Genomic DNA, 18,375 nt, shown 5'->3' with positions numbered 1-18,375 from the left:
TGTCCTGTCAGATTCGTGTTCGTTTTCTCTCTCGAAAGTTTAAATTAAGTGAAGTTGGACGACATAGGATGTCCCGTGGACATTTGTGTAAACTGCTTTTTATGTCATCAACAATTCAAACGTCGGGTGTTCACTCGATCCTTCCTGTTATGACATCAACAATTCAAACGTCGGGTGTTCACTCGATCCTTCCTGTTATGACATCAACTTGGAACATAAAGAGCAAGCATCAAAGATCTAGCTATTTTTCCTAAGACAGATGTTTCTCTCACGTTCAATACAAAAAGGTAATTGAATTTAGATTTTTTTTTAAATAAATCAAATCAATTGTTATTTCAAATAGAAAAGGGGATTAAATTAATTAGTATTTCAAATCAATTTCTATTGTTTTATTTTGTACATTCATTTTCAATCATTTCAATTAATATTGTGAGCACTTTCAGGCGTTCACAACCCATACCTTGCACAGTGCCTAGAGATGTCGCCACTAGTAGTGGTGGCGAGATCGGGAAAGGAGGACAAGGTGTGGGAGGGGGAGATGGTGTGTGTGTGTCGGGGGGAGGGGGTGGTAGGGGGTAAGGGAATTGGGTTGCAAGGGGGTAAGGGTTTCTTACGTCACAAGGGGAAGGTGATGGCAGTACTGAGCGGGGAACATTCTCTTTCTCGTCGCATCTCTCACCCCAAAGAGGATCCTTTTCTTGGAGAGGAAAGTGAATTAAGGGTATTAGCGTCGAGATGGAGAGAAAGAAAAAAAGTGCGGGGGGAGGAGGAGGAACTAACTGAGGGTGTGTGTGTGTGTGTGTGTGTGTGTGTGTGTGTGTGTGTGTGTGTGTGTGTGTGTGTGTGTGCGCGCGTCCGTGGTTGCTTGTAGAATGTGTAAAACTGTACTTTTATTGTGAAAACATAGCTCTCTCTTGATATTGATAACACTTATAGTTCAAAGAATAAATAACTTGCACTTTGTAATACTCAAAATGTGTGTTTACGTGAAGAAATACTGGGCTGAGGGATTGAAGGAGTAGGACCTACCATTTCTCATTTAGCTTACTTTTTGGTCCTACCGTCTTTAGTCCTGTGGCCGAAAACGTTTAGTGTCTGTCTGTCTGTCTGTCTGTCTGTCTGTCTGTCTGTCTCTCTTTCTCTCTCTCTCTCTCTGTCTGTCTGTCTCTGTCTCTGTCTCTGTCTCTCTCTGTCTCTGTCTGTCTCTCTCTCTCTCTCTCTCTGTCTGTCTGTCTCTCTCTCTCTCTCTCTCTCTCTCTGCCTGTCTCTGTCTCTCTCTGTCTCTCTCTCTCTCTGTCTCTCTCTCACTCTCTCTCTCTCTTGTAACACAAACATTTCACGTGTTTAAGAAATGTTGATATACGGGTTATGCTTGAATGTAGTAACTAGGTCCTGTTGTGCATATGAATCGTGCATCCCATCTTTAGGGCCATGTCAGGGCTAATTGAAAAAAACACAATTCTTTTTGCTTATGTAAATACCCTTATAAATACGGATCTATCTAATATTTTTTTTGTGTTTTTATCTTTAATCTTTAACGAGTACACAAAGGACTCGTTTCATGTTTTAATCGAAGTATACCGTGGTAGGTTGACAGTGACAGGATCTTTGATCCCAAAAGGCACCTGTTTGCTTATCCCATTGCTCTCCTTATTAAAACAAAACTTGTCTTTATCTGGTATCTTATCTTCCTTCGCAACTTGTTGTTCCTTCTGGGTATATTGGTTTGTGACAAGATAGCGATTTGAGTACATGCAAATCCTTCATAAGAGTTGAGTAACGACATTCACTTTCATGAGGATTTTGGCATTCGTACCTCTTCCATACCCCCTGCCTCAACCGGCGTACCTCTGGCGTACCCCCCACCTATCCACCGACCCCACCACCTCGCCTGAGCAGTCAACGTCACTGATGGCGGTCGGTCCAGGGGGTTTTGTAAGGCAGGGCATGTCTTGGAAGCCAACGTTTTTCGAGGGAGTTTGGGCCTAAAATCGATAAGAGCCGCTTGTTAATCTCATTGCCGTAGCACCTTGGGCCTCATCAGCCTGTGCAGTTGTGCACCGTGCATTGGCATTGGCATTGGCATGGAGTCCCCTAGCTTCCTCCCCTGCCGTCTACTCTACTCTTCGCTCACTCCATCCCTCTAGCTATCCTCTGTCCCACCGTTCTAACTCTCCAACCTCTTCCTATGTTCTTACCTCTTGTCTCAGTTACCCCCCCCCCCCCCCCCCGTCCCCACCCCCGCCCCTCCTGCCCCGCTAACACTCTCTGCACCAGTACCCCTGTCCCTTTTTCAACCATTCTCATTCCCCACCGTCTTTAAGATTATGTCCTCTTACCTCTTATAACTTCTAGTCCGACACTCCACACCCACCCACCAACACGCACACACGCACGCACGCACACACACACACGTACGCACGCACGCACGTACGCACGTACGCACGCACGCACGTACGCACGCACGCACACACACACACACACATACACACACACACACACCCACACACATACACACACACACACACACACACACTGCTCCAAGCCCCTCGCTCCAATACTGCTCACCTCTACCTAAACCATCATCACACCCCACTAACCCACCTACCTACCTTACTATCCTCTACCATATTTTGCCCCCGGGTAGAGCCTTCTACCTTAGCCCCCAGCGTCCCCCCTCCCCTCCTCACTCCCCACCCTTGGTCTCTCGCCCCTGTTGGCTTTCCTAACTCTTGCCTGTCCCATCGCATTCGCTTTTGGGTCTTCTTCCACTCTTTCCCTTTATTTTCTGCTCGCCTCTCTGTACTTCCGGATCCTTTCTAGTGTTTTCTCTCCCCATTGGGTATGTGTGTTCTTCCGTTTCTGTGCATTTCCTTTTCCGGTGGGTATTACGGGAGTTCCGGAACCGAGACTAATCGCGTGGGTGTCACGGTCGCACTCTTCCTCTTTAATTATTTTGTAGCCAAGTCCCTTTGTGGAAGGGGGTAGAGAGACTTTCTGTGTTATGTATATTACTCTCGTAGGCTCTTCTCTTTCCAGCACAAGCTTAACGATGACAACACCATTGACAGCTGCAGCCATAGTTTTTTCATCAACAACATCTTCATTATCATCATCATCATATAACAACAAGAGGAATTTTTGTTGTTGTCAAAAACACGATTGTAATCATTTCCCCCAAAGCGTGTATGCAAGTGAAAGAATGCTGCCATACATTCAATGTAAAAGATTATGTGGAGGCTTACAGGGTCGTTCACACTTATAGGACCGTATGTTTAAATCCGAGTTTTGTACAGGTAATGGGGAATCAACACAGTGGACTATAAACGTTTAACGATGCAACATCTGTTGTTGTTTTTAAACGGTCAGTGCAGCACAGCCGTTGTACGTGTTAGGGTCAGGCCGACTTATGTAAAAACGTGCCAATCTCGTGAAAAGGACGAGCTCTCTCTCTGTCTCTGTCTGTCTGTCTGTCTGTCTATCTGTCTGTCTTTTCTCTCTCTCTCTCTCTCTCTCTCTCTCTCTCTCTCTCTCTCTCTCTGTCTCTGTCTCTGTCTCTCTCTCTCTCTGTCTCTGTCTCTCTCTCTCTCTCTCTCTCTCTCTCTCTCTCTCTCTCTCTCTCTCTCTCTCTCTCTCTCTCTCTCTCCTCAACCTCTGCTCTCTCTCGTTTGCACCGATTACCTCATGTTAGGGAGCTTCAAGGCAGAGGAAACCAGGCATGCCCAATTACACGGGATCTGTTCAAACTATCGATCTAACTTTATTCCGAGGTCAGTGGTTTTGCATGTATTTTGTAAAACAAAACATCCTCTTTTTTAAAAATTGTTTTTTTTGGTTTTTTTTAACTAATTCGGACTACTAGCTAGCTACACACGCTAGAGTACATGATTGTGAGGAAAAAAACCCGGGACAGGAGGTGGTGGTGATGGGTGTGAAAGCTACACGAAGACTTGTTCTGGCAAAGTGAAATTCCCCCCACTTGCGCTTGCGTTCTGACGTTTCACCCTTGCCAGGAAGCCACGCAGCGCCATTGACAATTTCTGTTTTTTCTTCTTCTTCTTCTTTTTTTTTATTAGGGGGAGGGGGTTAATGCGTGTTTGACTTGTATGGCTTCCAAGTCAAATCAAGCTTTGTACTCCCCCTCCCCACTCCCTTTTCTCTTGCCCCTCACAACTTTTCACGTGTTTTTTCTTTTTCCTTTTTAATTTTTGTTTTTGTTTTTACAGATTAGTAATTTTGTGGGGACTGACTACTGAACCAATGACACAGTGAGATGTTGTGACTGCACTTTGGGTTTTTCCTTGTTTGGGTTTTCCCTGATTTTGCTTTCAGTCTTTGAGGGGGTTTGAAACGTTTTCTTTTGACTGTGTATGATATATACTTGTACCGCGTTGCTGTCTAACACCAGGTTATTGTTGACTTTGCATTCTTCAATTGGATTTATTTTCATGTGTGGTTTTTTCTATACAGCTTTTGTTGTTAGGTTTGAGAGAGTTATTCAGTTCTTCTTGTGTGCGTACAGTATACACTGTATCAATTGTAGTTTACCACTTTTCTGTATCTTGTATTCTGAAATATAGCTGTTTACTCTTTCTCAGCGGCTTTGGTGGGTTTTTTTTTTTTTAATTCAGTGAATACATTATACTTCTGTTGCAAAGAAAATGAACGCGCTGCGCATTAAATTAATGAAACACTCGTCAGCATCAGCAGCAGTCGAAGATAATCTTGCGCAACGGCCAGAGGGAGAAAGCGTAAGAGCATTTCTTTGGGAGAAGTTTCCGATGATAGGCCCCAAGGGACGCAACCCGTCCGTTAGCGTGTTGCCTCCCATTCATCATGCTAAACTTAGGTCAGCCGGGTCAGCTGGGTCATTTGAAAGGGATTAACACGTGCACTGACCTGCGCTTGACTTGTGCGGCGGCTTTTGATTCTGATGTTTTGTCTCTTGGCAAATTTCTTTCCAAAAGCGAAAAAGAGTTAAAGGCTGATTTTTTTTTCTTCAATCTTCTTTTGCGTTTTTCATTGGTGATCTGTCTTCGCTCTTTCTTTCCTCATCATTTTTTCGGGGATTTTTTTTTTAATGTTCCTCGTTGTTTAGTTTTATTGAACAACCTTTGTGATCCGCTTTGCTGATTGGTTTTTATGCAGGCGTAAACGAGGGGACTGAAAATTTGTCCAAAATCGGGGTGTTTTCACCGTGGCTTTGTCGTAATTAAGCTTAATGACGCGAAAAGTGTGCCAACGAAAGAACCTCATCGCCATCTCTTAGCTCCATCTTGTTTTCATCTTACTTATTCGTTCCGGTGCTCTGTTTTCACCGCTTCGTTATTCATTTATTTGTTGTCCTTTTCCCCCTTTTTTTGCCTTTCTGTCTTTCTTTCTTTCTGTCTTTCTTTCTTTCTTTCAGAGTTTAATCATTTAACCTGTCTGCGTTGGTTTCCCTGATTGATAGAGATAAAGATGGCGCACGGCTCGGAATACAAAATCAGCCATCTTGATTCTTCTTCTTCCTGAGTGCAGCGTGGTCACCTCCCCTTGTCCCCCTCTGCGCATGCGCCTCTCGTTCGTCTGCGTCATTCGTTGCACCGTGCATCAATCCGTTCTCGCGAGACTGCACGGGAGTGGAGCCACGGGGACAAATTCATTTATTTCGCGCCATGCTTTGGGAGAGAAAGACAGGCTCATTCTCCAAGACATTGGAGCTAATTGCCCTGGGATTAGAACTAAGTTTTTTTTGCGCGGAGTGATTATGACACTAGATACTCGTGCCTTGCCTGCCTAGAGAGCGCGCGGAGTAAATAAATCGAGAGTGGCGTTGCTCGTCGTTGAGCGCAACTAATGCAGTCCCATTTCACGGAAGTAACAAAACACAACGTACCGTCATTTTCTGATGTGTTTTTTTACATGCTTGTATGATTATTGTACAGTACGCGGAAAATCAATTTGTGCAAATACTCTTTATTCTTTCTCTGGGTGATATCAGGAAACAGCATCTCTTTTTTTTTTTTTTTTTTTTGTAAAGGAAATCAGCTTCTATGGTTAAAATGACTTTCGTAACATGAAATCTACTAGACCGAAGCTCTGTAGAAAACCCCGGTGATAAACACTCCCAGTAACGACACCAGTGGCCGAAGTGAACTTGAACGTGACGGAAACGAAATCACTCTCAGTCTGTGTAAGTCATTCTTTTTGCATGTGTCCTTCCTTTCCCCTTGACAGGTTGTTGAAGGGAGGTAAGGCATGTCAGGTGCTGATTGCATGGACTGGGCGACCAAAGCATGCTGGTCTCCGTTCGAACTAATTTGGACGAAGCATGCTTGTCTTTGCCCGCACTAATTGCAGCCAGAACGTATCACTACGCGGGCAATTAGGGTCCTGATTGGCTTTGCGTCATAACCTCATTTCTCATGCCATTCAAAGAAAGAGAAGAAAACAAATCAGTAAAAGAAAAAGAAAAACTGACACACGGCAAGTTCATTTAAAAGAATAAAAAAATAAATTAGATTTGAGCAGATGGGGCTGCAAGAAAGAAAAAAAACCCACCTAAAGAAGCTGACAGAATACAGCTGGCTTTTTATTATTTTTATTTCTTTCTGTCTTCCTGTCCTTGTCTTCTTACAATAATAATTATCAGTTTTTGTAGTGCATGTGTGCACATGATGATGAGTTTTGTGGATCAAATTCTGCAGCATGTGTCCAGCTGTGATTGTTGACGACGTCTTAAATGGGGAACGCGAAGCACAACCACGACTGCCTGCCTCTCTACACAACGTCATGCGTTTCTAAAGCTAAGGTCCCACTATCGCGAATATTTCGGCGAACGACAACGAGTTAATAATACGATTTTGCCACAACGATGTTTGCCACGAATGATTGGGAAAAATCGTCCGAACAAGAACGAAGTAATACGAACCACAACGACCTCGGCGATTTTCTCCACGAATCTCAAATCGTTGTCGTTCGCCGTCAACATTCGTAACAGTTGGACCCGGGCTTAAGGGTTCCTGGGTCGAACTGCAAAGCTGGGTTATAATTTGTGATATGAATGTTTATGTTATGTTATGTTATATGAAGTCTTATATCGCGCGCGTATCTCCAGACTCAGACTCAAGGCGCAGGGATCTATTTATGCCGTGTGAGATGGAATTTTTTACACAATACATCACGCATTAACATCGACCAGCAGATCGCAGCCATTTCGGCGCATATCCTACTTTTCACGGCCTATTATTCCAAGGACATTTTTTTTATCTATGCCTATACAATTTTGCCAGGAAAGACCCTTTTGTCAATCGTGGGATCTTTAACGTGCACACCCCAATGTAATGTAAACGAAGGGACCTCGGTTTTTCGTCTCATCCGAAAGACTAGCACTTGAACCCACCACCTAGGTTAGGAAAGGGGGGAGAAAATTGCTAACGCCCTGACCCAGGGTCGAACTCGTAACCTCTCGCTTCCGAGCGCAAGTGCGTTACCACTCGGCCACCCAGTCATGTTAATGCTTATTCTGTACGCCAAAGGGAGAATAAAATGCATTCTTGATTTCTGTCATTGAAAACTCCTGTTAACACTTCCGATTCTTCTTCTTCTTCAGCGTTCCAGAATTGTCTGGTTACGTCTGAGCTTGTTTGCCCATTTGGGTTCCCCACACTATACTCTGAGAGCATAGTCAGAACACTTCTGATTATTTTAAACCTACAGTATCAATTGTCTATCTTTTCAAATTATCTTAAATCCATGTCATATCCTCTGGTTCCCATGTTACGCGAGTGATATATTTTTAAAAGCTTGAAATGTATTTCACGTGGACAATCAATGTACCCATCAAGACACAAGCAATACATGTTACTAGAAAACATACATATTACTAGAAAACCACATACGGTACGATATAGCACGAGTCGAGTATGCTAGAACATTAGGTCATAGATCTTACTTTGTTCGGAGTAAGATCATACGTAGAGCTTCAAAGCAGCAAAACTTAACAACTCTTTGAAGTAAAATAGCTCTGGAGTAAAAAAAAAATAAATAAAGTCAGTGTATTATCTTTGATGGGCGAATCGGGCATATGATTAAAATTCAGAGAAGAGCACACACAAAAAAGAACCTCAGTGCCAAGCAACAGTTTTTGCCTTCCTATATCACCACACAAAAAGAAAAGCCGAAGAAAAGAAAATTGAAAGGTCAGCGAGACAAAAACACAGGATGAGTTGAAGTGTAGAGCAACGAAAAGAAAAGAGAGGGGGACATAAAAAATGACCTCAGCGGTGTCCCTGCGGGGATGAAGGTCGGGTCAGTCTGCCCCCTACATCAGGCAGGGAGAGAGAGAGAGAGTTCGGGAGAGAGAAAGGGGGAGAGAGAGAGAGTTTGGGAGAGAGAAAGAGAGAGTTTGGGAGAGAGAAAGAGAGAGTTTGGGAGAGAGAGAGAGAGAGAGAGAGAGAGAGAGAGAGAGAGAGAGAGAGAGAGAGAGAATGGAGAGAGTGAGGAGAGAGGGATGTCTTCACTTCGTCAGCGCGGCAGCAACCTGCCCTGTTGCACTGTCATGTTCTTCTAACCTACTTCAGTCCAACAGGGCACAATCTAGTGGAAAGGCGTGTCACATTGAGGTAACATTGGAGAGCTGAAGAAGGGGTGTCGAGAGGGACAGGGGGGGGGGGGGGTAAGGGGAGGGGAGGGGGAGAGGGGGTGTGTGGGTGTGGTAGGAGCATTACTAAGGCATCCGCGCATGTTAAAACAAAGCACATCTCTCTGTCATCTTTCCTTGTTCTTGTATGTCCCTACTTACCACTTGTTCCTCTCACCCACAACGAGAAAGGCTTCTGAGGGTAGGTGAGTAGAGGGAGTGAAAAGTATGACGGCTTACTAGTGCCAAAACCTCATAATTGTGTTTATTACTAATTAGGAATAAATACTAACTTTCACCTGTTAATTACTAATTTTTAGTTTTGACGGATTGCTAGTGCCAAAACTAAAAATTAATCATGTTCCCGTGAAAATGAGTAACTAACAGGCGAAAACAGTAACTGACAGCGTTAATTAGTAATTATCACGTGATACTGGGTAACCCCAGTGCCAAAACCTCATAATTGTAATTATCAAGGGAAAATTAGTAATTTTCCCTTGATAATTACCATTTTCACGTGTTAATTACTCATTTTCCCGGGAAAATTACTTTCACCTGTTAATTACTAATTTGTAGTTTTGGCTCACTTCCTGACGGATTGCTAGTGCCAAAACTAAAAATTAGTCATTTTCCCCGTGAAAATTACTAATTATCCCGTGAAAATGAGTAACTAACGAGTGAAAACTAACTGACAGCGTTAATTAGTAATTATCACGTGATAATGGGTAACCCCAGGTTTTGGCACTAGTAAGCCGTCATAGAAAAGACATGTTTGCATGATCAGCAAGGTGGGGGAAAAAGGAGGGAAGGGAGGTGCAAGAAAAGGGGAAGTGGGGGGGGGGGGGTAGTTTCAAACAGGAAGCTTCACATGTTGAAAAAGATGGGAGTGAAGTTGTAATATGAAGGCATTCTGGCAGTGACGAAGGGGGTATTGGGTAGGGGGGGGGGGGGGGGGGGGAGCGTGAGGGGACAGGGGGGTGGGGTGTGGAGGGAGGGTGCGTGTGGGAGGAATGCGCAAAAGCACCCTTGCATGCTAAGACAGAGCACATCCTTAATTTTCATTCACGGCAGCATACGAATTGTGGATTGGAGCGAGCGCCGCTCGTGCCCTCTAGCGGCAAGAAATGAAGGATCGTTTTTCTCTTGCGGACAGAAAAGAGAGCCAGGCTTGATATCCAAATGACACACAACGGGGCTAAGCTGACGGGAGAGCTCAGGAAAAACAGAGAGTAAATGTGCGGGCTTTTTCTACTTGACTTCCATTTTTCTCTTTCTTTGTCTTTGTCTTTTTTGAGTTGGCCAGCGTCTTCACTGCCAGTTCCTCTGGTGGATTTTTGACTTTTTTGTGTGGGCGTCAACAATTTTGACAATCTACAATTCATGCACAAAATGTGCTTCTGAGAACGGGCGGATGATTTATTTTTAATTGCACACAAGTGCGTGACATTGCGGACTGGTCAATTTTGACATTACATTTTGCATAAAAATGGAGCGAAAGCATTAAATCTTGAATTTTGAAACGAAAGAAGAATAATTATGTACGAAAGAAACGAAGGAAAGGATCAAAATAGCAAGAGTCGTATGAGCTGTTTTCAATAAGACGAGGCAAAAAGACTAAAAGTTATAAAAAAAAAATTTTTTTAAAAACCCGACCTCGTCCATGTTGAGTATTGCAGCTGAGAACAATGCAATTTCGTCCCCCTTTTTAATGGCGCATTGTACAATGGAAGAAGAACTTCCCACATCTGGAGAGAGAGAAAATACAGGTCTTAAAAGGAAGGCTGTCTTAAGAAAGGGGGAGATTTGCAGAGGTTAAACCCAGAAAGTCTGAGCATAGACCTATAATATAGGTCCCTGGTCTGAGTAAGCAAGGTCTTGCAACGGAGCCGGTCTCAAAATGGAGGTACATTTCTAGAGGTTATGAACAATAAATCTAAGAAAACAATATCTTAAAGAAAAAAAATAGGTAGTGAGGTGAATTTAGAAAGGTTATAAACAAGCCCAAGGTATTGACAGGGGGAATTCTTTAATCGGAGGAGGGTGGTCTTCAAAAAGGAGTCGGTCTTAAAATGTAGGTCAAATTACAGTGGTCATGATCTGAAAACCCAACAAGAGGTCTTAAAATGGGGGGGGGGGGGAGGTTGCACTGTAAAAACGATTTTGTGTGCTAGGTCAGCCAGTGAAGGGCCCGCTTAGGAACGAAATTGAAAATTAGATTTATGCTAGGATATCGTGCCGCGGTCCAGATGGAGCCCGGGGGGTTGACGACACTCGCACTGCGCTTGGCGAGTTCTATGCTCTGAGATAGGTGCACTTTTTCAACTGGTGCATTGAGAAGGGAACCATCGGTTTTCCTCTCTTTACAGGAAAATGCAGAGCGCCCCCCGCGCCCCCCCCCCCCCCCTTTATAACTCTGTTTCTGAGACGTGTGGATTAGAACTATGAAATCATCCCGTCGCATGCATATTTTATACGCGCAAAGTCAAAATGTGTCAAGCGTTACGTGCACCTAGGCCCGTACAGTTACGCGCGCGCACACACACACTGGCACGTACAGTCACGCACCCAGACACACACACACACACACACGTACACGCGCGCACACATACACACACACTCATTCACTCTCTCTTTCCCCTCTCTCTCTCTCTCTCTCTCTCTCTCTCTCACTCTCTCTCTCACTCTCTCTCTCTCACTCTCTCTCTCACTCTCTCATTCTCTCTCTCTCTCTCTCTCTCTCTCTCTCTCTCTCTCTCTCTCTCTCTCTCTCTCTCTCTCTCTCTTCTCTCTCTCTCTCTCTCTCTAGTGTACATGCACGCACACACGCCCGCACCCACGGACGCAACACGATGGGGAAAAGAAGGCTCAACATTAAAAACAGTTTGTAAAGAAGACAACATTTTGTCATTTGACATCTTCAGAAACCTGTTTCTCTGTTTTGGCAAAATGGGACACATTCTCGAGCTGAGCATACAACTTCAAAAAGGTACAATAGTTTGACTTAGAAAAAGTTAGCCAACGCGTAAATGGCTTGATTGTGAGCCACAAACATTAAACTTCACAAACATGTATTTCCAGCGAAGCAAAGAAACCTAGCATAACAGGAACACATAAAGAAAACAAAGAAAAAAAACTGCACTAGGAGTTGAATGAACTGAATTTAAGTAAATAGAACCCAAGGGAAGAATAAACTTTCATTGCATTTGATCCGAAATTGGAGTAGAAGAAGCTGCATCACAAAATAGGATTACTTTTGCGAACAGCTTTACGGAAATCATCGCGAAAGGTAGGAGATATAAAACCCGAAATGGTGAATTCTTTCCTTTTCATCTATACTTTTACAACTAGGAAAGCGAATGTTACAAGTATGAATTACAGGATGTTCTACAAATTCACTGCCCCCCTCTTCCCCCCCCCCCCCCCCCCCCCCGTCCTAAACCCATTGTCTCAAACTCTTTGGCTCTCTCTCTGACTGTCTGTCTGTCTGTTTCTCACTCTCACTACCACACACACACACACACACACACACACACACACACACCCCGCCCTCTCTCTCTCTCTCTCTCTCTCTCTCTCTCTCTCTCTCTCTCTCTCTCTCTTTGTCGTTCTGTCTGTCTGTATGTCTGTCTGTCTGAGAGAGAGACAGACAGAGACAGACAGAGACACAGACAGAGAGAAACAGACAGACCGACAGAAAGAAAGAGACAGACAGACAGGGACATACAGAGACATCACAAAGAATAGGATATTAAAAACGAACATCCATTGCATCATGTTACAGATAGAAACGCGATACTCTCAGTGTCTATCTTCAAGACGCCCAGCGTGCTACCTTCGGAACTGCCCATTTTTATGAGCGCAATGCCAGAGAGGGCACATTGATTTTTCTCTGGCAACTATATCGTACATGTATAAGACAGATTGCAGCATTGTTAGCGAGTAGTCGTCACAACAAAGGCTTTTTGTACACGACCGGAGCAGCGTCCCACACAAACTCGCGAGCCTTCTTCCACTCGGGCTTTTTGTCCAACAACAGAGAGTTTCTCTTCTTCTCTTTTCCATTATCTTTTCTTTCGTTTTTGTGTCTAAGAATGCCCGGGAATTTAAAGTGGCATGCGAGTTTCAATGAAGAATCACTCATAGGGAGTCTGAGTTGATTAAGTTAAAGGCAAGGAGTTTTCGATTTATGGGCAAACGGAGGATTGCGAATGCGCCGCGACGATCGAAGAGAGGGGTTTGCGTTATTGTTACGGAGCAGTGTGGAAGACCTGCTGGTTTCGCGGGTCGTCGTTTGGGGAGTGAATGGGAATCTGCGCGCTGCACTTTCCATTTCTCCACCAGTGTGCTGCTTAATTTACATGCAAACGTTTTAAAGGTTTAGGTTTCTTTGGACGCTTTAAGACTTTCCGTTGTACAGAATTAAAGAACGAAAAAAATGAAGAAAGAAAAAAAAAATACCGCGTAATCCCTTCGGTAAATCAAATGGGTAGGTATAAAAAGAATCCAACACTTAAAGTTTTTAAACGCGCAGTTGCAATTGTAGAGCGTGAGCTTAACCTGAAGTAAAGTTAAGTTTAGCAATAGCATTGAGTTGTTGAATTCTAAGAGCTGATTTCAATGCGTACCCACGACAAACATGAGGGTTGCAGCAACAAAAACTAGCAAGCAAGCGATGTACAATTCTATGATAAAAGAAAAGTGTAGATTCACTAGTCGTCGGTTCACTACATTTTGTCTGTTGTAGCACGCTTACGACAGGATCATGCTTTTAACAATAGAAACTATAACATTTTTTTAAATTCAGTAGAACAATCTGTTACTTGGTTATATGTCTATTGATTTTTTTTTATCCTTTTATTTATTAATTCATTTTGTGTATATTTTGTTTGGTAAGTGCTTAGTAACTTTTGCCAACTTAACTTCGCTTGTGCATACTTTTCTCTTCACGCTGAGATTACTTGGCGTAAAATAAACCTCCACCATTACCATCATTGATATATTCATTGTTTGCAAATGATACCTACAGCGCGCACCTGATCGAGACAGTTTGCATTAGACCAAACACTTGCGCAACAATGTCATAAACATGCCCCCCCCCCAAAAAAAAAAAAAAAAAAAAAAAAAAAGAAGATATGTAGTTCCCGTCTATTAAGACCTTGCTTTTCAGATGTTCTGTTCATACCGCCTGTACGCTGACCTCCGTCGAAAGACTACCTCCTTCCTGATGTGATCAGATTTGGTTCCCCCCGCGGGTTAGGGGGAAGAATTTACCCGATGCTCCCCAGCATGTCGTAAGAGGCGACTAACGGATTCTGTTTCTCTTTTTACCCTTGTTACGTGTTTCTTGTATAGAATTTTGTCAATTTTTGTAAAGATTTTAGTCAAGCAGTATGTCTGGAAACTTGCATTCTCCCAGTAAGGTCATATATTGTACTACGTTGCAAGCCCCTGGAGCAATTTTTTGATTAGTGCTTTTGTGAACAAGAAACAATTAACAAGTGGCTCTATCCCATCTCCCCCCTTTCCCCGTCGCGATATAACCTTGAACGGTTGAAAACGACGTTAAACACCAAATAAAGTAAAGTAAAGAAAGTAAATCAGATTTTGTTTAGGTCTTACACGTCACGCCAGCGCAAAACGAGGACGGGTCTGCACTACATACAATGACACAGGTATTAGTGCCTGTTGGTGAAAGAGTGTGCATGTACGAGTGTGTGAAAGTGTGTGAAAGTGTAAAGTGAAAGTGTGTGAAAGTGTAAAGTGAAAGTGTAAAGTGAAAGTGTGTGAAAGTGAAAGTGTGTGAAAGTGTAAAGTGAAAGTGTGTGAAAGTGTAAAGTGAAAGTGTGTGAACGTGTGTGAAAGTGTAAAGTGAAAGTGTAAAGTGAAAGTGTAAAGTGAAAGTGTAAAGTGAAAGTGTAAAGTGAAAGTGTAAAGTGTAAAGTGAAAGTGTGTGAAAGTGTAAAGTGAAAGTGTGTGCATGTACGTATCATTGTGCGTGCATAAATTATTTGATTCTCTTCGGCAAAAAACACACAAAAAAACGCCATCCATCCATTCATCCATCTGTCCATCCATCAGTCGTATAGGATGATCTTCAGTCTTTCATCATCCCGCTAACCACAGGTACTCCATCACAAGCAATTCGGCCGCAATCTCTTGTATAACCCTCCGCCGACCTTGCCGGGTGGGATGAGTATCTTCCACCCTCAAACCATCATCCCACACCCATCAATCCATCCACCTCGCTTAACACGTGTCATCTGCTCTCTCGCCATCAGTGCCACAGGAGCTGTTGAGATCACTTGTGTTCTATCTCCCTTTCCTTTTCTGTCACCCAATTTCTGCGTCGTGCTTTCCCTTGTGGTGGGGTGGTGACGTAACTGACAGGAAGTGAGGTTGGAGGAATGAATCCACGATAACGCGGCGGTATGGACAGAGAGAGAGAGAGAGAGAGAGAGAGAGAGAGAGAGAGAGAGAGAAAGAGAGAGGAGAGAGAGAATGAATGTTCACGTTAGTGTTATGAAGAGAGACACAGAGAGAAGGAAATAAGGAGAGAGTGGATAAAATGTTCACGTTAGCCTCATGAAGAGAGAAAGAGACAGAGAGAGATAAAGAGACAGAGAGAGAGAAAGACAGACAGACAGGGAGAAAAAGGTGGGGTTGTTCATGTTAGTGTTATGAGGCGAGAGAGAGACAGAGACACAGAGAAAGAGAAGGAAAGGGAGAGAGAGAGACAGAGAGATCGAGAGAGAGTTTGTTTGGATCCGCGAGAGCTCGGCGGTACGACAAAACAAAACACGAGGGTTCCGCGAGAGCGCAGTTGCGGATGGAAGGTGGCGCGGGTGACGATGTTATGGGGTTCCCCGAGAGCGCAGCGGTAGTAGGAGGGTGAACGTCCCCCGTTGGCCAACAGGCGGTGACATTTCGGTCGCGCTGGTTGCAACGCACGTGACGTAACGATGCCTTTTCCCCCCTATGGCCCCATCTTTCTGGAGGGCCTGCTGATCGATTTCTGCTCTCATTGATCCAATTCCATGCCCCTTTTTTTCGGGGAGGGGTTGGGTGGTTGAAGGGGGAGGGTGTTCTGTAGTGAGAGGAGATGTGTGTGTGTTGGTGGAGAAGTTACGGCACGCTTGTTTACTTGCTTCTGTGTTGCAATGTGTTTGTAATTGAACGAGGATGAACTATTTTGGGTGTGGAGTTCTGTTTGACGATTCCTTTTCCATTTCTTTTGTAGGTCTCTTTCTGAGTGAGGTACATGGTCCTTGATCTTTCTGAGTGAGGTACATGGTCCTTGATCTTTCTGAGTGAGGTACATGGTCCTTGATCTTTCTGAGTGAGGTACATGGTCCTTGATCTTTCTGAGTGAGGTACATGGTCCTTGATCTTTCTGAGTGAGGTACATGGTCCTTGATCTTTCTCCTGATGATTGTGTTTCTCTCACTACCCTCGTCTTTTGTTTGTTTGTTTGTTTGTTTGTTTGCTTAACGCCCAGCCGACCACGAAGGGCCATATCAGGGCGGTGCTGCTTTGACATATAACGTGCGCCACACACAAGACAGAAGTCGCAGCACAGGCTTCATGTCTCATCCTGTCACATTATTCTGACACCGGACCAACCAGTCCCAGCACTAACCCCATAATGCCAGACGCCAGGCGGAGCAGCCACTAGATTGCCAATTTTAAAGTCTTAGGTATGACCCGGCCGGGGTTCGAACCCACGACCTCCCGATCACGGGGCGGACGCCTTACCACTAGGCCAACCGTGCCGGTCCTCGTCTTCTGAAATGTTCTGAGTTCTGCGTTCGGAAATTCTTTTGATGTGTTGTCTTACTTCTTCTACTTCTTTCAGTTTTTCATTTATTCAACATCTTCTTTTTCTCCTTTTTTGTCTTGTTCTTCTTCCTTGCTTGTTATTTTTCTTGAGGTTTCGCTATTCTTTGCATTCTTCTGTGTGTGACACGACAATTAAGTTGAATGGGTACAAAAATGGAGAGTCTTTTTTGTTTGAATTCCAGGCCGGAGAATTTTTAACCAGCTTCTACATAGGTCGAACATTTTACATGTTCTGGCTTTTATTGTCAGGGTCCTCGTTATCTTGACTTTGCCGACCTCTAGTATTTATTCAAGAGCAGTTTCGGACGTTGTCAGGGACGACTTATAAAAAGAAGAAGAAAGATAAGTTCATGGAACGTTTAAATTATAGAAAGAAACGAAACGTGCACAACTACGTGGACTTAATGGTCTTTGTAATGGAGAGGCATACAAACGGTCGTGAGACAGTCAAAGGAACAAGAACTTGTGAAGGGTAAGAAAAGCGTTGACTTGTCGATATCAAGGTACCAAGAGCCGGTGTAACACGAGAAAATTACTCCCACGAGATTTTTACTCCGGAGTAAACATTTCGTACGAAAAAGTTACTCCCTTTACGAAAAAAGCACTCCCCTAATTACACGAGAAAATTACTCCCCAAGGCAGGTGAGTTCCGAGTAAACATTTCGTACAAAAATGTTACTCCCCTGACGAATAAATAACGAATAAATTACTTCACCCCAACACAAGCAATTTAACTTCCCATGCCAGGTGTACGAAATTTTTACTCCCCTGTCCCCTGTTAGTCTTGGTGGTGGAAGGGGTGGAAGGAGGGTAGCGCGACATTCGTGTGCGCGAGATCACTTATTGGCATTATCCCTTCACCCGCATCCCATTTTTGCGTACGAGATTTTTACTGGAAGTAAAAACAAGTCGCGTAAGGCGAAAATACAACATTTAGTCAAGTAGCTGTCGAACTCACAGAATAAAACTGAACGCAACGCAACAGCAGCAAGACCGTATACTCGTAGCATCGTCACTCCACCGCCCGTGGCAAAGGCAGTGAAATTGACAAGAAGAGCGGGGTAGTACTTGCGCTGAGAAGGATAGCACGCTTTTCTGTACCTCTATTCGTTTTAACTTTCTGAGCGTGTTTTTAATCCAAACATATCATATCTATATGTTTTTGGAATCAGGAACCGACAAGGAATAAGATGAAGGTGTTTTTAAATTGATTTGGACAATTTAATTTTGATAATAATTTTTATATTTTTAATTTTCAGAGCTTGTTTTTAATCCAAATATAACATATTTATATGTTTTTAGAATCAGAAAATGATAAAAAATAAGATGAACGTAAATTTGGATCGTTTTATTAAAAAAATATTTTTTTTACAATTTTCAGATTTTTAATGACCAAACTCACTCATTAGTTTTTAAGCCACCAAGCTGAAATGCAATACCAAACCCCGGCCTTCGTCGAAGATTACTTGACCAAAATTTCAACCAATTTGGTTGAAAAATGAGAGCGTGACAGTGCCGCCTCAACTTTCACGAAAAGCCGGATATGACGTCATCAAAGATATTTATTGAAAAAATGAAAAAAAACGTATGGGGATATCATACCCAGGAACTCTCATGTCAAATTTCATAAAGATCGGTCCAGTAGTTTAGTCTGAATCGCTCTACACACACACACAGACAGACACACACACACACACACACACACACACACACACACACGCACATACACCACGACCCTCGTCTCGATTCCCCCCTCTACGTTAAAACATTTAGTCAAAACTTGACTAAATGTAAAAATGGGGAGTAACAATTTCGTGGAGGGAGTAATTTTTTCGTGCCTTCGGGAGTTCTTTTCTCATACGAAAAGTGTACTCGGAGTAAGAATTTCGTACGAAATATTTACTCCGGAGTAAATT

General features: G+C 43.4%; 1 protein-coding gene across 1 annotated transcript in view; it reads left to right on the top strand.

The window, feature by feature from the left end:
• The first annotated feature begins 478 nt into the window (after nt 1–478).
• Nucleotides 479–18,375, top strand: part of LOC138979062 (zinc finger protein 835-like) — a 60,930-nt gene continuing 43,033 nt past the window's right edge. The window contains exon 1 of the mRNA XM_070351873.1: nt 479–710. Within this exon, the coding sequence (XP_070207974.1) occupies nt 479–710 (232 nt within the window). The remainder of the gene's footprint in view (nt 711–18,375) is intronic.

The sequence above is a fragment of the Littorina saxatilis genome, linkage group LG10, assembly GCF_037325665.1.
Source record: "Littorina saxatilis isolate snail1 linkage group LG10, US_GU_Lsax_2.0, whole genome shotgun sequence".
NCBI classification, from domain to species: Eukaryota; Metazoa; Mollusca; class Gastropoda; order Littorinimorpha; family Littorinidae; genus Littorina; species Littorina saxatilis.
This window is presented reverse-complemented; position numbering and strand designations above follow the sequence as displayed.